At 36.5% G+C, this 22281-nt stretch overlaps 2 protein-coding genes across 2 annotated transcripts; both read left to right on the top strand.

The window, feature by feature from the left end:
* Positions 1–7060, top strand: cyldb (cylindromatosis (turban tumor syndrome), b). Its single transcript, XM_051122175.1, has 13 exons — positions 1–504; positions 1959–2085; positions 2342–2586; positions 2667–2820; positions 2904–3036; positions 3119–3226; positions 3364–3443; positions 3562–3628; positions 5151–5283; positions 5711–5807; positions 5923–6053; positions 6180–6384; positions 6498–7060. The coding sequence occupies exons 1-13, from the start codon at positions 43–45 to the stop codon at positions 6668–6670; spliced, it is 2115 nt and encodes a 704-aa protein (XP_050978132.1). The 5' UTR covers positions 1–42; the 3' UTR covers positions 6671–7060.
* A 2198-nt stretch (positions 7061–9258) lies between these two features.
* On the top strand, positions 9259–22227 carry top1a (DNA topoisomerase Ia). Its single transcript, XM_051122158.1, has 21 exons — positions 9259–9413; positions 9816–9840; positions 12887–12983; positions 13213–13333; positions 13534–13580; positions 15423–15512; positions 15597–15678; positions 15761–15858; positions 16042–16157; positions 16504–16625; positions 16712–16834; positions 16926–17113; positions 17191–17335; positions 18391–18534; positions 18767–18952; positions 20495–20563; positions 20650–20764; positions 20856–20983; positions 21109–21203; positions 21322–21471; positions 21563–22227. The coding sequence occupies exons 1-21, from the start codon at positions 9381–9383 to the stop codon at positions 21663–21665; spliced, it is 2277 nt and encodes a 758-aa protein (XP_050978115.1). The 5' UTR covers positions 9259–9380; the 3' UTR covers positions 21666–22227.
* Positions 22228–22281: the final 54 nt, after the last annotated feature.

Below are 22281 nucleotides of genomic sequence, written 5' to 3'. Positions count from 1 at the left end.
ACATCACGCCTGATTAGTAGATAACTGACTACTTCTGTGTTCATGAGGCGACTGCTGTCGAGCAAACACTCATCCTTTACCATGGAACTGATCGAGGAACAACAGGAGCGCTACTTTATTGTAGTGAGGAGAAGTAAGAAGGGCTTATCTCGCGGGACAATTGGGCACGGGGATGCGGAGACAGCAGCTGGAGATCTCACAGGAATGGTTTATGGAGGAGATGGCAGTGCCAGAAGCAGTGGCACGGTGAAGAAGCAGGACACATACCCACTCACACGCCATCAAGCTCAGCTACTTCTGTTCGTTTCTCCTGCCAGCAGGCGACTGGAGCTCCTCTGCAACGTCCAGCTCTTCAATGCAATCTGTGCTCTTGCTCAGGATGATCTTGTAGTAATCAAACACAAGAAGGAATTTCAACCATGCCTGGTGAAAAATCTTATTCAAATAGGCAAGAAAGACAAACCGGGTGTCTTGCAGATGCTGGGATTTGAGTTGGAGTTAGTGGTGAGGAAAGGCATCTTCTGCTGCCGATTTTTTTCTTCCATTCATTCATGCAAACAAATGTGATAAAATATTGACAGACTACTTTGCTTTATATATGCATACACACACACACATATACATATACATATATATATATAGGAATATTTATGAAGAGTTCAGATGCAAAAGCCTCTAAACACTGGCACTGACATCACCACAATTGCGCAGATTGAGACAAGCAAAAAAAATCACCAAAAACAGATTAAGTATTCCTCAAAATGAATAAAAACAGTGAAATTCAACTCAGAATATATGTTAAACAATACAAATATCCTTTATTCATTTAATCCCATTTTATTAACCAATATCTTTGCTGCCAACCATCAGTGATCCAATTCAACCATACTAATAATTTAAAAATTACTTAAGATAATCTAACATTTGTTTCCTTTTTTTATTGCTGAAGAGTTGACATTTTTTTCTTCTGTGGTCTACTGTACAGACGTGAATTTACTTTTCTCAAAGCCTGAGGCTTTTGGTGTGAAAAGGCTTTTACATTTGCCAAAAACAGAACTTTTTATATTAAAAACAAACAAGCAAGCCCTGCCCGGATTTAAAAAGTAATGCAAAAGTAAAATAACTCATTTTCCATAAAAAGTAACTAAGTAATGTAATTAGTTACTTTTTTAGGCAGTAACTCAATATTGTACATTACTTTTAAAAGTAACTTTCCCCAACACTGCACATTACTATTTTAAAATGAATAAAATATATATTAAATATTAATAAAAATTAAAATGCTATTCATTATTTGCGCACCCTCTAGTCTAGTTAAAAATCTGTTCATTTTTCTTCTGCTAAACACAAAAAAGATATTTAATTATTATATGTAAATTATTATTTAAAAAATAAAATATACTAAAATAACATAAATGCTTATATTAATTGTAAACTAAATTATATTAGTTCACATATCCACCTTTTTCATATCCACTTCCGGTTCTATAATAACGAGAAAAACAACGTGCAGTATAGGGTAAAACTGTTTGCACTACAAACCATTATTATTCATTTTTAGGACAATACATTAAAACACACTAATTTGAAATATCAAGAAGCAAAATGAACTGTTTTGTAGAGCTAAAAAATATCTGGACTCGGATGAGACCGGAAGCCAAACCCATAAAATGTACATATGGCAGCGCCCACTCTTACATCACAAAAAGTGTATATTATATATATTATATAATAATATATTTTGAAATGTCGTTACAATGTCCTTGTATTCAAATCTGAATCAGCATAATATGATATGTGTACTGTTGCATAATCTAAACATGCACTTTTGAACTGTGACATAAGTGTCAACCTCATGATCACATTGACAAAGTACTCAAAATGCATAGGAAATAATCATGTTAATGATGTAAAGAATGCACTCGATCACTTGACATGCTAGTAAACTTTTTTCACAGGACACTGAGCATGATATTTTGTCGAAGAAGACTGCCCCTCTTCCCTTCTTCAGCGCAGCTGACATTGTCCAGGTGGCTCCATCGCATTTAAACACCAGGCAACCACTGAGAGGCGGCATTGATTTAGGTCAGTTAATCATCTTTATAGCCTTTAACATATTTGAAGTCTCCCGGATATTGGATCAAGTTGATAAAAAAGAGAGATCCTATGACTGGACTGCGGAAAAGATTGTTATCCTAAACTGGAAAAACTCGAAGCTTGAATAATCCATAGCATCTAGCATGCTTCATATCAAGATTTAATAAGGTCATTTATATGACTTGAGTAATTAAGTCAGGTGATGATATCTGTAATAATATGATTTATGTTTTCCCTTCTTTAGGTTTGAAAAGGAAAGCAGTGTCTCGTATCAAATCAATGCCAGCTTTCAAATCACGCAATGCAAAAAAAGAAAGTATCTTATTAAACACGAATGGGTCTGACTCCATTCAGGCCTTGTCCCATTATTCTCTGGAGGTGGGGTCCATGGCAGAGGTCATATCTTTGAATGGACTGACTGTGTATGGGGTGATCAGATGGATTGGGGTTCCAGAAGGAAAGAAAAATTGCTGGGCAGGACTTGAGCTGGTGAGCATCTGCATTTTTTCTCTCAGTACGAAGCACTAATCGTGGTTGTAAATAATTAAATATTCCTCAAATCTTTTCAGGACAACGAGGCGACGACTTGTTCAGATGGGACATTTGGTACAAAGCGGTATTTTACCTGCGAAGAAAACAAAGCCTTGTTTGTGCCACTGAACAACTGCAAACCAGACAGCAGGTTTCTGAATGAGATCCATAAACCACTTGAACCTCCCTCAGGTGAGACCTTTCGGTCTGCTTCAATATTTCTTCACTTTCAGAAGTGTTAAAGGCCTGACGATTATGTTTTTTACTTGCTTCAGTCGCACTTCTGGAAGATTTAAATGAAGATGTTCCCCCTGTTCCTGAGCAAGACGTTTTGTCTCATCTGGTTGGCAGAATGAGGGGAATCCAAGGCCACTTCAACTCCTGCTATCTAGATGCCACTCTCTTTAGGTAAACACGTCAAGAAATGCATGTTACTTCATGTATCCTTCTTTTTCATGAGTATTTAAGGACTTTTTTTCTCTGCTTACAGTCTCTTCACGTCATCCATAGCTTTTAACGGAATGTTTAACAGATCAACAGATAGCGAGGAAGGCATTTCACACATTTTGAGACGGGACATTGTGAACCGTTTACGCCGGTAAGACTCTTAATACATACAAAAGTTACGTAACAAAGCTGTAGAGCCTGAGTAAACATGTTTCATATGGGTATGTGTGTTTATAGTCATCAGGGTACTCACAGTTCATTTCATACAACCTCTGCCTCTCCCTACAGATCAGGATTTGTTCCAGCAGAAAGTGTGATGAAGTTTCGTAAACAGCTGGGCTGCAAATCTTTTGCTACAGAGGAGAAAGGTATTTAACTATCCCATAGCGGCCATTCACTTTGATGTAGAGTTGGAAGTTTTTCATCTATGGCTTAGAGCTCATGTGAAACTGATCTCTAAAACACTTTTACTGCTATTTCCTTCAGATCCAGAGGAGTTCATCACACTACTACTAAAGCATGTTTTACGCATGGAGCCATTGCTTAAAATCAGGTTTGTTTCAATATTATATTATAACTAATAATAATAAAAAGCACCAAATCACAGTGTCCCCACCCCCTTACTTTTCCTATAGAACAGCTCCATACCTTGTTCTTTTATTAAATAATCTAAATAGCCTCATGTTATTTATCTCATTTACATGACGGCATGTCATTTCTGTTTCTACATGGGTTAATTTTATACAACAGTTTAATAAACAAGAAGTTAATATTAAGATGCAGATGCAGCTTCTGTGTTTCCTCTGCATTGCAAAGATTAATTTTGTTGATACTGATTTCATTTGCTTGGTAACAGGCCAAATGTCTTATTATTCTAACTGACTGGTTAAACGTAAGAATTTGAGTCAAAAGATGATGCACACTTTTAAAAAAAAAATGGCTTTATTAAGGTAAAAATGCCCATAAAGGGTAAAAAACAATGTAAACTTACTGGAAAAGATTAATTTCTATCACTGCTATCACTGCAAATTCAGGAGTCAGCTGTCCACGGTAGTATTTAAGACAGCAGCACAATAACATACTTAGCATAACATAGTTTAATTATTGTTATTGATAAAATGCCAGAAAATATTGAAATATCATTGATAATCATGCATCAGCATAGTGGAGTGATTTCTGAAAAATCATGTGACACTGAAGACTGGAGTAATGATGCTGAAAATTCAGCTTTGCCATCATAGGATTAAATTGCATTTGAATATACATTACAGTATTAAAAACTGCTATTTTAAATAGTAACTAGATAAAAAACAAAAAGTTGGTCAATATAAACTTGGAGGTTGGCTTGAGAAAGTATAGATTTTAAGTTTGAAACAGTTTAGATAGATGGGTAGCATGCTGCTAACATGTTTCTGGCATGGTTAGCATGTTGCTAGTGTGTTACTAGCATAATTAGCATATTACTAACATGTTTCTAGCATGATTAATATATTGTTAAAATGATTAACATGATGTTAGCTTGTTGCTAGCATATTTTTAGCATGATTATCATGTTGTCAGCACACTGCTATCATGTTTTAGCATGATCTAAAACATTTTTAGCACGTTTTAGCAAATCGATAACATGATTAGCATGTTGCTAGCATGAATAATATAGATTTTGAATAGATGAATAGATTTTGAATGGAGTTTGAATAATCTTGGCTCATTTGAACATTCCATCAATGTGAGTCTATGGGATTTTTAATCATTAATTTAATGAAAACCATAAGTTAGATTAGTCTGAAAAGATATAGCACACTCAGCTCTAGGAGGAGTAGTGTTCAGACATTTTAGTCTAAGAAGAATAATACGAAGCTTAAATAGCAGATTTGTAATATTTCACAATATTAATCACAATATACACAATATTACAATATTACACAATATTACTGTTCTTTTGTATTTTAGTTCAAACAAATGTGGCCTTGGACATGATTAAATACAGGTTTCATGTTTAATAACATTAAATAACGTGCATTCAGTGTAAACGAGGTTAAACTGAATATCTTGACACCTGTATTTGCTTTTTTTAGGTCACATAGAGACTTGCCACAGAATGCCTATACACATCAGATCATTGTAGAGAAGAATCAGGTGCGAGCTGTGCCTTCGGTTGAACAGCTGCTTGAGATGTCTTTTGTGTCAAGTGATCTAAAGTTTGAAGAGGTTTGTTAATTTCTTATCCACCTTTTTTGCTTTAACTCAGAAGTAAGCCTATGGGTGAGACTTCCGGTTCATTAACCGCTATAGGGAAATAACGAGAAGAATAACAACATGCAGTAAACGGTAAAACTGTTTGCACTACAAACCAGTGTGTTCATAATTAAGATAATACATTAAGATAATATGGTAAAACACACCAATTTGCAATATCAAACAGCAAAATGAGCTGTTTTGTACAGCTAAAAATAGCTGGATGTGAGTGAGACCAGAAGCCAGACCCATAAAATGTATAAAAGGCCTCTTACGGGAAAAATAAAGTGGATAGTTCACTGTAAATTAGATTATTATTTATAATATTCATACTACACACCCCATAGTTTCCTACTTAGTAGATACATTGCAAACATTAATCAAATCTCTTTTTTTTTAGATTCCATCTTGCCTTATAGTTCAGATGCCACGGTTTGGAAAGAAGTTCAAGATGTTCCCTAAAATCATTCCCTCAACAGAGCTGGACATCACAGACATCTTGCATTGTTGTGAGTCTAACAAACATGATTCAAAATGAAATCTGTTCCTGATAACATTTGTTTTGTGGAACAGATATTGGACAGTTTCAGATGCAATATCTCTTCTCCTGTTTTCTCTGGCAGCTCCCCCGGGAATGTTTTCTGTGTGGTCATCTTGCTGAATATGAGTGTGTCCAGTGCCTGATGGACCATAAGCTCCAACCAGGCAAAATTAAGCAGTATTGCTTCACCTGCAACACACAGGTAGTGCATCGAATACTAAAATCTTATTTATGTACTTTGTATTTCTATAGTTCTGTGATACAGTGCATTTTACACGTTTATTTTGATCCATCTGCATTCACCAAATACGTTTACTCTTTTCTACAGGTTCACACTCATCCCTCCCGAAAGGAACACGCTCCTCACAAACTTACAGTTCCGGATCATCTTCCAGAAGATGTACCTTTACAGAGGCACCAGATGCAACTGTTTGCAGTCCTCTGTATAAACACCAGCCATTATGTATCTTTTGTTAAATATGGTCCTAACCCACAGTCCTGGATCTTCTTTGACAGCATGGCTGACCGATGTGGTATGTCAAATGTTAAATCTCCAACATATTTAAATCCACCCATTGCTGTTTATCAGTAAAATGGGGTGTTCAAATTTAGTCAATCCCTCATTATCTCATGTTTTTATCTTTAGGTGATGATAACAATGGCTACAACGTTCCTGTGGTCAGGTCCTGTCCTGAAGTGGGAGACTTCCTTTCACAATCTGAAGAGGAGATGTCCACAGCAGATGTGAGCCAGTGCAGTGAGCTGGTGCGCAGACTGCTGTGTGATTCATACATGTGTCTGTATCAGAGAACAGAGTGAGGAGAGAGATTTGTGATATGTTCAGACTGCTGTGTCCTTACCATATCTCTTGTGTCATTACATCATCAGAGTTGACACATGAGTTACACCGATGTTTTGCTCAGACACTGTTCTTTATCAAATTGTTCATCTGTGACTTCTAATGGAAGTGTATTTACTGTATATGTAAAAGGGCTCATAGATGCATGTTAAGACATTTTATTAGGTAGAGGTATGCATTTATACACAAATGACAATTTAATTTATTTTGATAGTTTAGTATGTTCAGTATGATATTTTTTGTTACATGATTTATTGTTTAGATTATTTAGCTAAGTTTATTTGTACTGATTAGTATATTCTGTTTGTATGGAAAATGATTACATTTGTTTAATGTTTATATTTGTAATAAAAAATGATGCTGTACCAATTTCATTTGTCTGTTTCATTTACTTTTTCGTTGATACAAGTTTGAACTTTTACTTCTGTTTTACTCTTTTGGTCATATTTGCATCTGTTATACATAAATACACTACCAGTCAAAAGTTTTTGAACAGTAAGATTTTTAATGTTTTTTTAAGTCTATTCTGCTCACCAAACCAGCATTTGTTTAATCCAAAGTACAGCAAAAAAAGAGCAAAATTTTGGAATATTTTTATTATTTAAAATAACCGTTTTCTATGTGAATATATTTTAAAATGTAATTTATTCCTGCGATCAAATCTAAATTTTCAGCATCATTACTCAAATCTTCAGTGTCACATGCTCCTTCAGAAATCATTCTAATATGCTGAGTTACTGTTCAAGGAACATTTTGTTAATTTTTATTATCAATATTTAAAACGGTTGAGTACATTTTTTCAGGATTCTTTGATGGATAGAAAGATCCAAAGATCAGCATTTATCTGAAATAAAAAGCATTTGTAACATCATACAATATACCATTCAAAAGCTTGGAGTCAGTATCTTTTTTTTTGTGATGATAAAGACATTTATAATATTACAAGATACAAGATTTCTATTTTAGATAAATGCTGTTCTTCTGAACTTTCTATTTATCAAAGAAACCTGAAAAAATTCTACTTGGCTGTTTTTTTGAGCAGGAAATCAGAATATTAGAATGATTTCTGAAGGACCATGTGACTGGAGTAATGATGCTAAAAAATAAGCTTTGAAATCACAGGCATAAATTACATTTTAAAATATTTTCAAATAGAAAACAGTTATTTTAAATACAGTAAATATTTTAAAATTGCACTGTTTTGCTGTACTTTGGATCAAATAAATGCAGGCTTGGTGAGCAGAAGAGACTTCTTTAAAAACATTCACAATCTTACTGTTCAAAAACTTTTGACTGCAGTGTAAGTACAGACTACAGAAACAAATTACCTCAAAAATATTGTTACAGATGAAGCACAAAGTAATATTACGAATGAAACCATGAGTTAGAAAAAAGTATATAATTAACAAAAATTACAGTGGGTTTAAATGTGTTGTGAGGCCTAGTTGAAGAGAAGTATGGCGTTGGTGCCCTCTAATGGAAACATTACAGAATTGACTCTTCAATAACAAAGTTTACTTGATTAACATGTTCAAAACCTAGAGGTCTGATTCAAAGGAATCATTCTTTTGAATAGGTTCTTTTCGTTGAATCTTTTCATTTTCATTTTTATATTAAATTAGATTATTGTAATATATATATATAGTGTTTCTAAAACATAAACCAGGAAATATTATATCACTGATAGGTCATGTATGAGTGTTGATATGCACATAACAATAGAAAGAAAGAACAGACCACAACATATTGTTATGCCCAGTTATTAGGCAAAATCCTATGGCAGTTCCTTGTCACTGACCTTTAAATAGTAAAGAGTGACTCAAATTTAGGTTATGCATTTATTATGACAGTCGTTAAAGACACAAAGAGCACATATAACACGTGGTTGCAGAACAGTTTCCGCCTTTGCACATCTGTTGTCTGGCCAGAGATAGGCCTGCTGCAGGTTTAAGATAAATGCGGCTATTGAGAAGCAAGGCATTGTACTTGTTAGCGAGCACACGCACACAAAACATCACTAGATATTCAACAATAACAAAGGCATTGAAACAAATAATACTAATAGAGTCGATTTGTTAAAATGACAAGAAACACAGCAGCACACCTTATAAATGGGCTAACGCATCCCATTGTATAAAAACATAATTGCAGCTTTAATATCTGCAGGAACATGGTTGAATTTTATAAACAAATGATGTCTTTCAAAAGCCTTTTTGAAATTTTCTACAGTACAAAAAGTAAATAAGACGTAGCCATGTGACAGGAAGCTTTGTAGCTAGTGTTTTGTTGATCAAGTCAAATGTTAAAAAAAAAAAAAAAAAAAAAAACATTATTAGTAGTATTAGTATTAGTATTAATCATGATGATTATGATCATATTCATCTTTGTAACAGTTCTTTCAGCAAGCTTCTCTTTACTGGTACCACGTGGCTTTAACCCCCATAGTAAATGAGGCGTGACGTCACAGAGCGACGCTGTGTGGGAGGAGCCAGAGGCAGGAAAAACGCCTTTTTTATCCTTTTAAACGCGTCTGACATGCGCAGTGCTTTAAATTTCGGGCTTGGTCTGTTACACAACTGTGTCTTTCTTCATTCTGCCTACAAGCTCCTCGCCGGCATTTTACTTTAACAGGCTTTTAACTGTGTTATTTTAAACATAAGACCCATAGAAATGAGTGGGGACCATTCCCACAACGATTCCCAGGTAAAGTGTTTGCGATTTAACGTTGTCAGTTATTTTTTTCTTTCTTGATGGTTTGTAGTCACTAGCTCGGCTGTTTAAATTCCATCCGCAGCGGCAGTTTTTCCCCAGCATGCTAAGCTAACAGGCACTGGAAGTCGGCTTTGAATGTAATGATTTGATATTTGGAGCCCTTGCTATCCATTAGCGCTTTTCTTACATTAACGTCTCCTAACAAATGCTGCATTTTGGGAATAAACACTTGGTGTAGTCCCTGTCCTCCGCAGCGGTGGTATTTAAACGCTGTTTTACGAACAGGCTTGTTAGCTTGAGCGCTAACCCTCCGACTAGCATCAAGTTGAAAGTTAGCAGGCTATTGACACGGCACGATTTAACATTAACTTATACACCACTGTTTTTCCGCAGATCGACTCGGGATCCAGGCATAATGGTGAGTGGGACTTGTCTGATCAGCACATTGTGATAAAATTCAAATGAACGTTTTCTACATCTAACGTGATCGCTCAGGAGCTTGCTTGACGACCAGTTAGTTTTAAGGACAGAAATGGCGTCCCAGAGACTAAGTCCCCTCTCGCTCACTGACAAGCGCCTATTGTTCACATTGAGCCCTTAAAAATCGTACTTGTGGTGGTTTAAAATCGACGAAAAAGGGCGATTTTGAAAGAGAAAGAGATTATTTGCCAGCTAGTGTGGCTTGGTCGTTTATAGAGTTTGAAAAATGCCCTAACGAGGCTTGTGAAAGTGAGGGTTTGGGGGTTGAGGACTTAGTCTCTGCGCCATTTTCTTTTTCTCTGTCTAGCGGTCTGAGTGTAGTGAACGTTAAGTGCACATCGACGCGATTATGGAGGCGAAGGATTGAGAAACGTGTGTGACCTGTTCCGAATCCACGCACGAAAATAAACCCTCCACCTCAAATACACCTTTATTCGATGAGATGGGGTGAAAAATGCACGTTTTACTAATCAACACAGTAACTGCAATTATGGAGGAATCTGGTATCTATAAAACTCATCTTTTCTTCCAAGGCATGCTGTGATATAACCTGCGTCAGAGAAACAATTACAACAAGATATAATGAACTTAAACGAGTCTGTACTGTACTACAGCTGATTTCACACAAGTGTCATTGGTGGTGAGATCAGTTTGGTCATGTAGGTTTGAAGCATGGTCACCCAAAGGTATTTGCTTAAGTCATTGCTTTTATTATGACTGTAATTTAAAATAATAATAATAATTAACAGCAACAGTTTCCGTGAGATTATTCCTCATTTTCCCCATCCCATGACAAGCAATCCCACAACACCAGATCCTTTTTTTTTTTTTTTTTTTTTTTTAAGTGCAATCCATTACAGATGTGCCAATTGTAAACAGTAACTTTATTATACATGAAATTATACATGCGTATTTTATTCACATTTGTGATGCATAAACAGATGGGGATGTTATGCACTTCATTTTATAGGGCACCTGACATTTTTGACACTTCCTATTAAAGCCGTTAGTAGAATTATAACGTTTGTAATATAATTCAAGTTCTTTATTTATTTATTTATTTATTTATTTTTTTTTTAAAACCAGGCCAAACTCCAGCTGAACTTGACAAGCAGTGATCGTGCGTTTTAGTTTTGCTGTAATTTATTTTGCGTTCAAATGTTTTTCAGCAATATTCCGCTAAATATTTCGGTCGTTACGTTTTAGGCCTTTTTCCTTTAAATTTGCACGTTTTTTTTAAAGTTTAAAAATCCACACCATCCTTACTTTGAATGGGCATGATGCTTTTAGTAGTCATTTTTGTTTCCCTTCATAAGAGCGGTTGGGATGTTTAACCCATGGCTGTGCTGATGCACAAGCTGCAGGTTTACACCATGTTCTTCCACCGAACATCCACTGTGTGCCAAACGGCGTTTGGGACATAAACAAACGTAAACCCATGCTCAGGCTTGGCACAATACAATTAGACCATGACGTGCTCTATGTAGAAATTTGTAAAACAGCCTTATTTTGCACACTCTGCATGGTCTTCCCATACTTTGCTCCACGTGCATGTCTAATGTGTACCATAAACTATGTAATATAATTTTTTTTTTTTTTTTTTTTTAAATTAGATATGAGGAAATAAGTCTTGACATAGCATTCTTTAAAATTATGCAGTGATGCTTTTTTGCATTAGCTTAGCATGTACTTTGAAATCTAATTATGCGTTTGTAAGTGATTTTTAATATGTGAAGCTTTGCGTGTGTTTGATTATTTCAGTACGTTCTTTTTAGTCAAAATTATTTTAGTCTACAAACTCAGACTCAGGTTTTTGTTATGAAGCTCCAGCATGTAACAGTTCTGCTGACAATGAACTTGTCCACTAGAGGGTATAGTTCACAAATAAGTTCTCCACAGTCCCAGATGTGCATGTGTTTTGCTGAAGGGCAAAATGAACATTGGTGAATGGTTGGCCTATAGTGAGAGCTTTTATATTTGGTATTTCCATTTTATTTTAGTAAAATCTCTTAATTTTTTATTTTGAAATGATGCTATAAGGTAGCCCCATGCTCATTGATGTATATATGCCTGAACAGGAGTTCAAGTAAGGATGCATATCTAGAGGTAGGCAAAGGTTTGTCGCTTTTGGTAATGCGCTCATGCGTACTGTAGAAGATAAAGGATTTGATTTCACGTCCTAACCGAGCACTCCTGCCCCTATTAATGCTTGAACGCATCCTACTGTAACATGAGGTTCGTTGTTTCTCTGTGCTCTTAAAGAATGACATTTGAGTTTGTTTGGATTCCGAAGCCTCGCACAATTCCCGTTCGTTCTTTTGGTCCTCGCGACAGAAAGAGAGATCATTTTGCGCTCCCCCTTTTGGGAGGCCTGTTACAAAACACCTCCAGCTTTCTCACTGTCCGCTACAGTGTCAGTAGAATATGCCTGGCCCTCTTGTAACCCAATCCGGCCTATCAACCTACACACTTCCTAAAGCAATAGTCCTCTCAGAGTAAACAGTCTGCAAAGAATGGGGCCTCTACAAACACCATACATAGCTGAAAACTGGACACTTCACATCAAGAGGTAAAGTGCCAAAATCTACAAGGTGTGACTAATGTGTCTGCAGTAGGTCAGGCAAGGACAACCCAAAATGTGTCATGCTGTACTTATTTCAAACCAGTTGTCTGTAAATGGTCTTCAGCGTCTGGCAGGCTTGTGCAGGTTGCTCTGAAATGGATTTCTCATCCAGGTGTGAGCAAAATGAGTCGCCTAATGTTTCCAGATGAGCCACTCTACTATTCTTTGTTCTATAGGCGTTCACAAAAACGAAACGTTTCGATGTGGAGGTCTGTTTGTTTGAATTCTTTTGTGCACGTTCTAACCCCCAGTTAAGTGTGCTTTTTAAATGTGTCTTTCCTGTTCCAGGGCCATGCTTTGGTTGCCAGGTGTTCGTTGGCTTTTGAATGTGCTACTTAATCTTTAATTTCTTTGTTGGCAGATTCTCACAAACACAAAGATAAATACAAGGACAAAGAACACAAACACAAGGACCACAAGAAAGACAAAGAACGTGAGAAATCAAAGTACAGCAACAGGTATGGCGTCACTCCTACAGTAGATATATAGGTGGTTTACAGCCCGCTTTGCTCTTTATGGAGTGTTTGATAAGCAGGGCGTGGCCTTTAGTGTTCAGGCCACAGGAAGGAATGTTGGCTTTACTGCAACTTCCTTTGTAAACACCATCATCTATTTGGAGCCGATTTTGTTGATGGACCAGACCATTGTGGCAATTAGATCACGGCATGTTTTATTGCATTTTGGCAGCGAACACAGGGACTCCTCGGATAAAAAGCACAGAGATAAAGATAAAGAGAGGCTGAAGCTCAAAGATGGGTCCTCAGACAAGCAGAAGGACAAACACAAAGAGAAGAAAAAGGAGGAAAGGGTGGGCAGAATCCTCTGTTACTTTCACATTGCAACAGTTTTATCTAAGCTAAGTCCTCAGGCTCTGGAGGAGTTGTAAAAAAAAAAAGTTGTGATTCACACAATATTGAGTGCGGTTATTGACCCTTTTCTTTTGTGTGTATGTGTGATTTTTAATTTTTTTTTCTTTTTTTTTTTTTTTTAAATTTCCTTCCTCAAAAGTCTTTCGATGGCAAACCCAAAAAAGAGAAGGAGAATGGATTTGAAAGGTGAGTGACAACCCTGAATGTGACAGTGAATGATGCAACCTTAAGATACGAATGCCATGAGTAGCTTTGATGTGCTTATTATAAAGGGGTAACGTAGTAGTTTCTTTTTTTGCCACTTGAAATAAAGTCAGACTGAAATTATCAGGAGTCTTGTTATAAATGCGTTTCTGTTGCCAATAGACCAATTATCTGTTTGTAAACATTCGGGATGCGCGCGCAGCGTGGTTGCAGAAAACACGGAGAGATCGCCTTTACAGCTAGAGAATTACAAAGATACGGCACAAAATACTTAGATGTAAAAAGTGTATAGATTATATTGATTAGATGTCATTTTCACAATGTTATTCGCATATTACAACAGCTTGTCACCCAGCCATAAGCAATGTTATTCAGCGAAATTGACGTTAGATAGTGGGATAGTCTTACAGACTCAAAACCGGGATGACGTTTTTATGGATGGTTCAAGTGGCAGTCTATAGAGCCATGGAATAAAAGAATAAAGTGAATTTGATTTCAAAATTCTGACTTTATTTTCGCAATTCCGAGATTATATACCACAACTCTAGAGGAAAAACAACTCGTCATTCTCTCTATTCCCCTTGGCTCAAAGTCTATATCTCACACTACTTTTTATAAAGTCTGAATTAGGAGATAAAGTTGCATTTGTGAGAAACCAAAAATCAGAATTGTGTGAGAAAATCAAAAAAGTTATGTTTAAAAAGTTAATAGTAGGTTTAATTAATATTTCATGCTGAAACTGTAGGGCTAATACAGTACATCCTCTATGAACCGCATATGTGAATATTATGTAGACTTATAAATCAAATTTATGCTTTATATGTAGAGTAATCATAGCAGTTTTCATGCATAGTACGTCAGTTTAAACGTCTGCGTTTAGCTTCAAATGGCATCTTTGACTACAGTATTGTATAAAAATTATTTGCATTCCGATTTTGACATCAAAAGGCACAAAAATATATATTTTTTTCTCTTATTCCATGGAGTTTATCTGTTTACCTCCACTTGCTACCAGTGTTTTTCTGCAACCACTATGCACGTGCAGCTGCAAATGACGTCACTGTGACGTCTACTCGAAATTGGTCTGTATTGGGGATCATTTAGCTGCTACCATACCCCACAATGGACCTTTCTCACATTTCCAGGTTTCTCGTAGCGGAAATATGAGATTTTTATATTTTTGCATTCCCATTTGCTCAAATAGCAAAAGAAAATCTCCATAATAGTTTTCAGGACTTTCAATCAAAAAAAAATAAAAAAAATGAGAGAGACTGATATGGGCAGTCAGAAGAGAGAACGATGTTGAATTTACTGTCCTTCCCATAGGCCACATTAGTGTTAACTAGTTTTTTTGTAACTTGATGAAAAGGGGATAAAATACAAGGTATAGTGTTATAAATGTGCATTTAAAAAAAAAAAAAAAAAAAAAGGATTTATGAATTATGACTTGATTTAAATGCGTCATCACAGTCTTCTGTTTTGGTGTAATGGTTTCTATACTGCTTCCTCTACACACCAAATAGGTGCAATTACGTAAATTGGGTTTTTCAAATCAGCTGGTTAAATTTTTTTTTTTTTTTTTTTTTTTTTTCCTCTCTCAATAGATGGTGGTTTTGTACTTTGAGTTCTAGAAGTACGTTTTCCTTCTACAGCGAATTGTTTATCTCAAAAGATCAAGGAAAATTTCATTTCCTTTAAGATCAGTGGCATGGTTGTAATCACATAATTAGAAGCATGAATTTATCTTGAGACAATTTAAAGGGGTCCTCAGATTTGATCAGATAAACAAGAAATAGAATCATGCTTGTCTTATTCTTCACACAGCCCTTTCATCAAGTCTGAACCTGAGAATGATGACTTCTACCACTCTCCAAAACACGAGAAGTCCCTGAAGAGAGAACGCGACGATGACGAGTAAGTGACATTTGCGTTAGATCAGTAGTTAAACGGCATTTGAAAGGTACACCAAACATTTTTTTTTAAAAATGTTTCTTTCAGTGCCGAGTACAAGCCCAAAAAAATTAAAACCGAGGATGACCGGAGTGAAAAGAAGGCAAAGAAACGGAAACAGGAAGATGAGGTACGTGGATGAAGTCACTTGGCTACACTTTCCAACACTTGCTTTTTAACATTAATAATGTGAATCTTTTGATTCGCCATAGGACATAAAGCCCAAAAAGAAAACAAAAGACAAGAAAGGAGAAGTTGCCGCAGATGGCAAGAAAAAAGCAAAAAAGGAGCCAGAAGAGAAGTGGAAATGGTTAGTCTCACATCCTCTGATGGTCAAGTAATTGTAGGCTGACTCCTCGTCTCTTGATTTATTCGGGGATATGGTGCACATCACAAATGTCTATGTTCTGGCACTTTCCAGAGCCATTTTGGTTGGTTGTGTTGGGATGTTGGCTTACATCTTTCTATCTCTGTGCTTTTTCATACCATTTAGGTGGGAGGAAGAGAGGTACACAGATGGTGTTAAATGGAAGTTTTTGGAACACAAAGGGCCTGTATTTGCGCCACCATATGAGCCTCTTCCCGGCAATGTCAAGTTCTATTATGACGGTACGTCTTTTAATGACTCTATGGCAGTGCTCAAGGTGGGTAGATCATCCTATTCAGGGCTTGCTTGGATTGGACGGGCAACAAAACTGTCGGAGAAGCAGGTGTTGGATTGTGTAAACTTGAAATGTTTTAAACACCTGTGTTCTGTTCAACACACATGCCCTGTTTGTGTTTTGTTCCAGTAGTCTGTAAAAGACATTGTAGGTTTTTCCAACCACACTCATAGTTCTTAATTCTAAACATTGACCTTTTATGTTCTGTAGTTGGCTTTGTAGGAGAAACATTCAGATGTTAAGGCTTCAGATAGTCCTGTTGTTCTGAACCTGCTTTTATGGTCTGTCATCAGGAAAACACATGAAACTCAGCCCTGGCGCAGAGGAGGTGGCCACCTTTTTCGCAAAAATGTTGGACCATGAGTACACCACTAAAGATATTTTTCGGAAAAATTTCTTCAAAGATTGGAGGAAGGTAATGTTGCAAAACTGTTGCTTTCCCACATGCTTTTTAATGAGTTGCTTGACTTTTATTAATCTTGGGTGATCTTGTCGTTTTAGGAAATGACGTCTGAAGAGAAATCCAAAATCACAGATCTGAACAAGTGTGACTTTTCTGAAATGGGCGAATATTTCAAAGCTCAATCTGAAGCCAGGAAGGCCATGACTAAAGACGAGAAACTGGTAAGATTTAACCTCGTAAATGGCAAAATGACTTTTGGTGAAATCTTGTTTTAATTGAGTACAATTATTTATTTATTTTTTTTCCTTCAAGAAAATTAAAGAGGAGAACGAGCGCCTTCTGCAGGAGTATGGCTTCTGTGTCATGGACAATCACAAAGAGCGCATCGCCAACTTCCGTATTGAGCCTCCGGGCTTGTTTCGTGGCAGAGGTGACCATCCCAAAATGGGCATGCTGAAGCGTCGTATCCGACCTGAGGACATTATCATTAACTGCAGCAAGTAAGGAGTGCTCATCACAGTCTGACATCAGCCCATTTGGTGGAAAACATGTTTATAATCTTTGCTTTTCATTGTAGGGACTCAAAGCATCCTAAACCACCACCTGGGACGAAGTGGAAGGAGGTACGTCATGACAACAAGGTGACGTGGCTGGTGTCCTGGACTGAGAATATCCAAGGCTCTATCAAATACATCATGTTGAACCCCAGTTCAAGGATCAAGGTAAATTAATAAATGTATAAATAATAAATTAATATGTATATTTTGTCATTTGCTCACCAGGGCTACATTTATATGATCAAACAGCAATGTTGTAAAATATTACTACAGTTTAAATATACTTAAATTATTTTTATTTATTTTTTTTGTTTTACCAGTAAAACATTTTTGAACAATAAGGTTTGTTTGTTCCTCTCCTTTCTCTCTCTTCTGCTTACCAAGCCTGCATTTATTTGATCCAAAGTACAGCAAAAGCAGTAAAATTGTGAAATATTTTTACTATTTAAAACGACAGTTTTCTATTTGAATGTTTGTACATTTGTATGTTTGCTGTTTAAGGTGTTATATAATTTTTATTTTTATTATATTTTTACTTTTATTTAGCATCAATTCTTTAAATTGATCAAGTGATGATAAAGACATAATGTTACAAAAGGTTTCTATTTCAGATAAATGCTGTGTTCTGAATTTTCTATTCTTCAAAGAAACCTGAAAGTTCTATTTGGCTGTTTTCAACTTTTTTTTTTTTTTTTTTTTTTTTTTTTTTTTTTTTTGAGCAGCAAATCAGAATATTAGAATGATTTCTGGAGGATCATGTGACTGGAGTAATGATGCTAAAAGCTCTGCTTTGAAACCACAGAAATAAATTACTTTTTAAACATCCAAATAGAGAATGGTTATTTTAAATGGGGACATTTTTTACATTTTACTGTTTTTGCTGTACTTTGCCTCAAATAAATGCAGGTTTGATGAGCAGAAGTGACTACTTAAAATAAATAAATTAAATTAATTAATTAAAAAATTAAATCTTACGGTTCAAAAACTTTTGACTGGTAGTGTATGTTCTTAAATATCTTGCTGACTCAAATTTTGAACTTTAGTTTATATTGATACCACTTCTGCCTTTGTAAAGTCTTGGTCAATTTAACCAGTTTTGCTTCATAGACAAAATAGTATAGATATTAGCCATTTCTGTATCAGCCATAACATAAATATTGACTTAACGGTTTTGCCTGTAATTTTAATATTGTGTATTTTATGTCTTGTGTTTCTCACAGGGAGAAAAGGATTGGCAGAAATATGAAACAGCCCGCCGGTTGAAAAAGTGTGTGGAGCGTATTCGCACGCAATACCGTGACGACTGGAAATCAAAAGAGATGAGGATCAGACAGCGTGCTGTTGCTCTTTACTTCATTGACAAGGTTTGCATTGCTTAGATCAATGTAACATTCTTCGCGTCAAGCCCGTGACCCTGAAAGCATGTGATGAATAGGTTAATTCAGAATTGCTCTTTAAAAGCACTTAAAGCATTTGGTTCAGTGAATATTTTTTTCAATGCGCGTACATTTACTAAGGTTTGTAGTATCTTTTTGAGCTAAAGCAGAAGTTGAAAAGCAGAACAGTATTATGCATCTCCACATTTCTCTGGTGTAGCTGGCTCTGAGAGCAGGTAATGAAAAGGAGGAAGGAGAGACGGCTGACACGGTGGGCTGTTGCTCACTTAGAGTGGAGCATCTAACTCTACATCCAGAGATGGATGGCCAGGAGTACGTGGTGGAATTTGACTTCCTTGGTAAAGACTCCATTAGATACTACAACAAAGTCCCCGTAGAGAAGAGGGTAAGTTGTGTGTTGTTTGTTGTTTTTTTTTTTAAATAGATTTATAAAACCTCTCCCTAATTACATTTGGTCAGTTCCAAAACCTGTTTTTGCCTACAAGAGGCATTAGTTCAACACAAATTTTACAAAAATTTTACAGATAATACATCTTGTTATCCAAGATGGTAGTCTGTCTTTCTTTCTTCAGTTGTAAAGAAATTGTTTTTGAGAAACATTTTAGGAATTATCTTCATATAGTCGACTTCAAAGATTCCCGTGAGTTTGATCTTCCAAAATGCAGTTTAATGTAGCTTCAGAAGGCTCTAAATGATTCCAGCCGAGGAAGAAGGGTCTTATCTAGCGACACGATCGGTTATTTTCGGTAATTTTTGTACTTTTTAACCTCAAATTCTCATCTTTTGTAGCTCTGCGAAAGCGCATGCGTACTGTTTAATCTGAGTCAGTACAATTACGGTATGTCTCAAAACTCCCATCTCTTTGTTTCCTCAAACTTCAAAATCATCTTTTTTTTCAGATTTTTAGAAAATAACTGATCGTTTTGCTAGATAAGACCCTTTTTCATCGGCCTTGGAGCCCTTTGAAGCCACATTTAAAATGCGTTTTGGAAGTATAAATTTGCAGGCACCATAGAAGTCCACTATATGGAGGGAAATCCTAAAATATTTTCCTCAAAAAACTTGATTTCTTTACAGCTAAAGAAAAAGACATGAACATCTTGGATGACAAGGGGGGTGAGTAAATTACCTGAAATTTTTGTTCTGGAAGTGAACTAATCCTTTAGGTTTTCTTTGCAAAAAGTTTAGTCTCCCCGAAATGTTGCGCAAGGAAAAATAAATGTTAATTTATAAATGCTTAATTCAATTTCTAAAAGATTAAGCAAAGGTCCACGGCGCTCGTGTGGCACACAGATTGCTGAAATGGAGCGCTCCAAATCAGTCACTTATGAGGTTCCTTTTCAGTTAGGATGCTGCCTGAGGCATCTCATTAGGTTTTGGAACAGAGCTAATATATCCCATGTCCTTACACTAAAAAGTCCACTTGTAGTATTCCTCAGCAAATTCACAAGTTACTAATTGCATGCAATAAAGTCCTATTTACAGTTTTTAAAGCATGTCACGGTCTGGCAGCACAATATGCAATTAAATTGATCCATTGTTATGCTGTTGCATGCACTCTTAGGACCTTTTCCAAGTTATTAACTTTGACTTAGTTTTGATTGTCCTATGCTATGTTTTAGAAACGACGTTTTCAAAACTCAAACTCCATTTGCGTGCTGCTCAGTTATTGCTTTTTCTACAGTCATCAATTCCATGCCAGTTTTTACTCAACCTGTTTATGCGTCGCTTTTCTTTTTTGTTTGTTTTTGGTTATGGTCTTTTGTTGTAAATCGCAGATGTCCTTGAGTTGTGAAAGGCACTGTATTAATCAAATGTAGTGTTGAAATTGCCTCGTACGAATGAGAACTCCTCATCGGAGTGGTATTGATTCACAGTCGTGTGTTGGCTTTCCCTTTTGTGTAAAATCCTATTTAAAATGTTCCAGGTTTTCAAAAACCTTCAGCTGTTCATGGAGGACAAGGAGCCGGAGGATGACCTCTTTGACCGCCTCAATGTAAGCCGTCGCTGTTATTGGGGGGAAAAAAAATGAAACATTACATTTAAGACATATGTTTGTTAAATGACTTCCCTCTTTTGCAGACCTCCATTTTGAACAAGCATCTTCAGGAGCTGATGGATGGCCTTACGGCTAAAGTGTTCCGTACTTACAATGCCTCCATCACACTACAGCAGCAACTGAATGAACTCACAAACCGTAAGTGCTGCTCACTGTAGGTAAAGAAGATTGGACTGAGTTACCAGACGCAGTACAGTGTATGTGTGTGACACTAAGTGTGTGTGTTTAGCTGAAGACAATGTTCCTGCGAAGATCTTGTCCTACAATCGTGCTAACCGAGCGGTAGCCATCCTGTGTAACCACCAGAGGGCACCACCCAAGACGTTTGAGAAGTCCATGCAGAATCTTCAGACAAAGGTATGAGACATTTGTGACCTCGTCCTCGTTGTTGTCTTTACGCCGGTATTTTTTTTGTTAGTGCAGGGTATGTTGAACCGTCTAAATGTTTGCCTTTCCTGCATTCACTTGTTCATTAAAACCAGATTGACGCAAAGAAGGAACAGCTTGCTGATGCTAAAAGAGAACTGAAAAGTGCCAAGGCTGACGCCAAAGTACGCAAAGATGAGAAATCCAAGAAGTGAGTGTCAAAATATTTGCTTGAAGGGGCGCCCGACTGAATTTGGCGTCTTAGACGCTCATTGTGCGTTCGTATGTGATTGTATGCTGCTTTAATGTTGATTGTTTTGGCAACCCAGGGCCGTGGAGACCAAGAAGAAGGCTGTGCAGAGGATTGAGGAGCAGCTTATGAAGCTGGAGGTACAAGCCACCGATCGTGAGGAGAACAAGCAGATCGCCCTGGGTACCTCCAAGCTTAACTACCTGGACCCGCGTATCTCAGTAGCCTGGTGAGATGACTTTTTCCTACTTTATGCATGAAGACGCTTCTTGTTTGTTTTTTCAGTGTCTTATTCCTTTTTATTCTTTCCCTCTTTTAAGGTGCAAGAAGTTTGGCATCCCAATAGAGAAGATCTACAACAAAACTCAGCGTGAGAAGTTTGCCTGGGCTATCGACATGGCTGAGAAAGACTATGAATTTTAAATCCTCTTTGCAGTTTTACTTCTCCCTCCACACCCCATCCTTTTTTTTTTTTTTTTTTTTTTTTTTTTTTTTTTTTTTATTAAATAGATACTTTTAGTCTAAGTGATTTCCAGCAGGTTGTGAACCTGGCCAGGGAAAAGATGTGAAGCGAGCATAGTGTCGGAGGCCTGAATGTCGTCATGATTTGGGTGACTGATTTTTATTTTTTAGGCTGACCTGTAATCTTGTAGGTTTTATTGGGTCGATCTTTTAAGAGTGAAGTGCGGCCTGTGCACGAGGTTGCGTGGTCCTTAAGCCAGGAACTGGAGAATCAGTGGCTTGACCTTTTGAACACTTTTACTGTCTCACTCCCCCTGCCATCTCTGGACAAAGGGGTGCAAGGATGTCTGAAAACTATGAACTTACATGGTCCTATAGCTACTGTATTCAACTACAAATTGCTTTGTGGATCATTTCACTTTTAGTTTTGCTGTATTTTTAGCCCTCCTGTATTAATAATGAATTCTATATTTTAATAGAAGATTAAAAAAAAAAAAAGAAAAATCAAAGAATTGCTTAAGTACACCCATACGCCTTTTTAGGAGAAGAAATGTGTACACCAGGTGTGATATTTTAT

The sequence above is a fragment of the Labeo rohita genome, chromosome 11 (genome assembly GCF_022985175.1).
Source record: "Labeo rohita strain BAU-BD-2019 chromosome 11, IGBB_LRoh.1.0, whole genome shotgun sequence".
NCBI lineage: Eukaryota > Metazoa > Chordata > Actinopteri > Cypriniformes > Cyprinidae > Labeo > Labeo rohita.
Note: the sequence above shows the minus strand (reverse complement) of the source record. Positions and strands in the feature narration are given on the sequence as shown.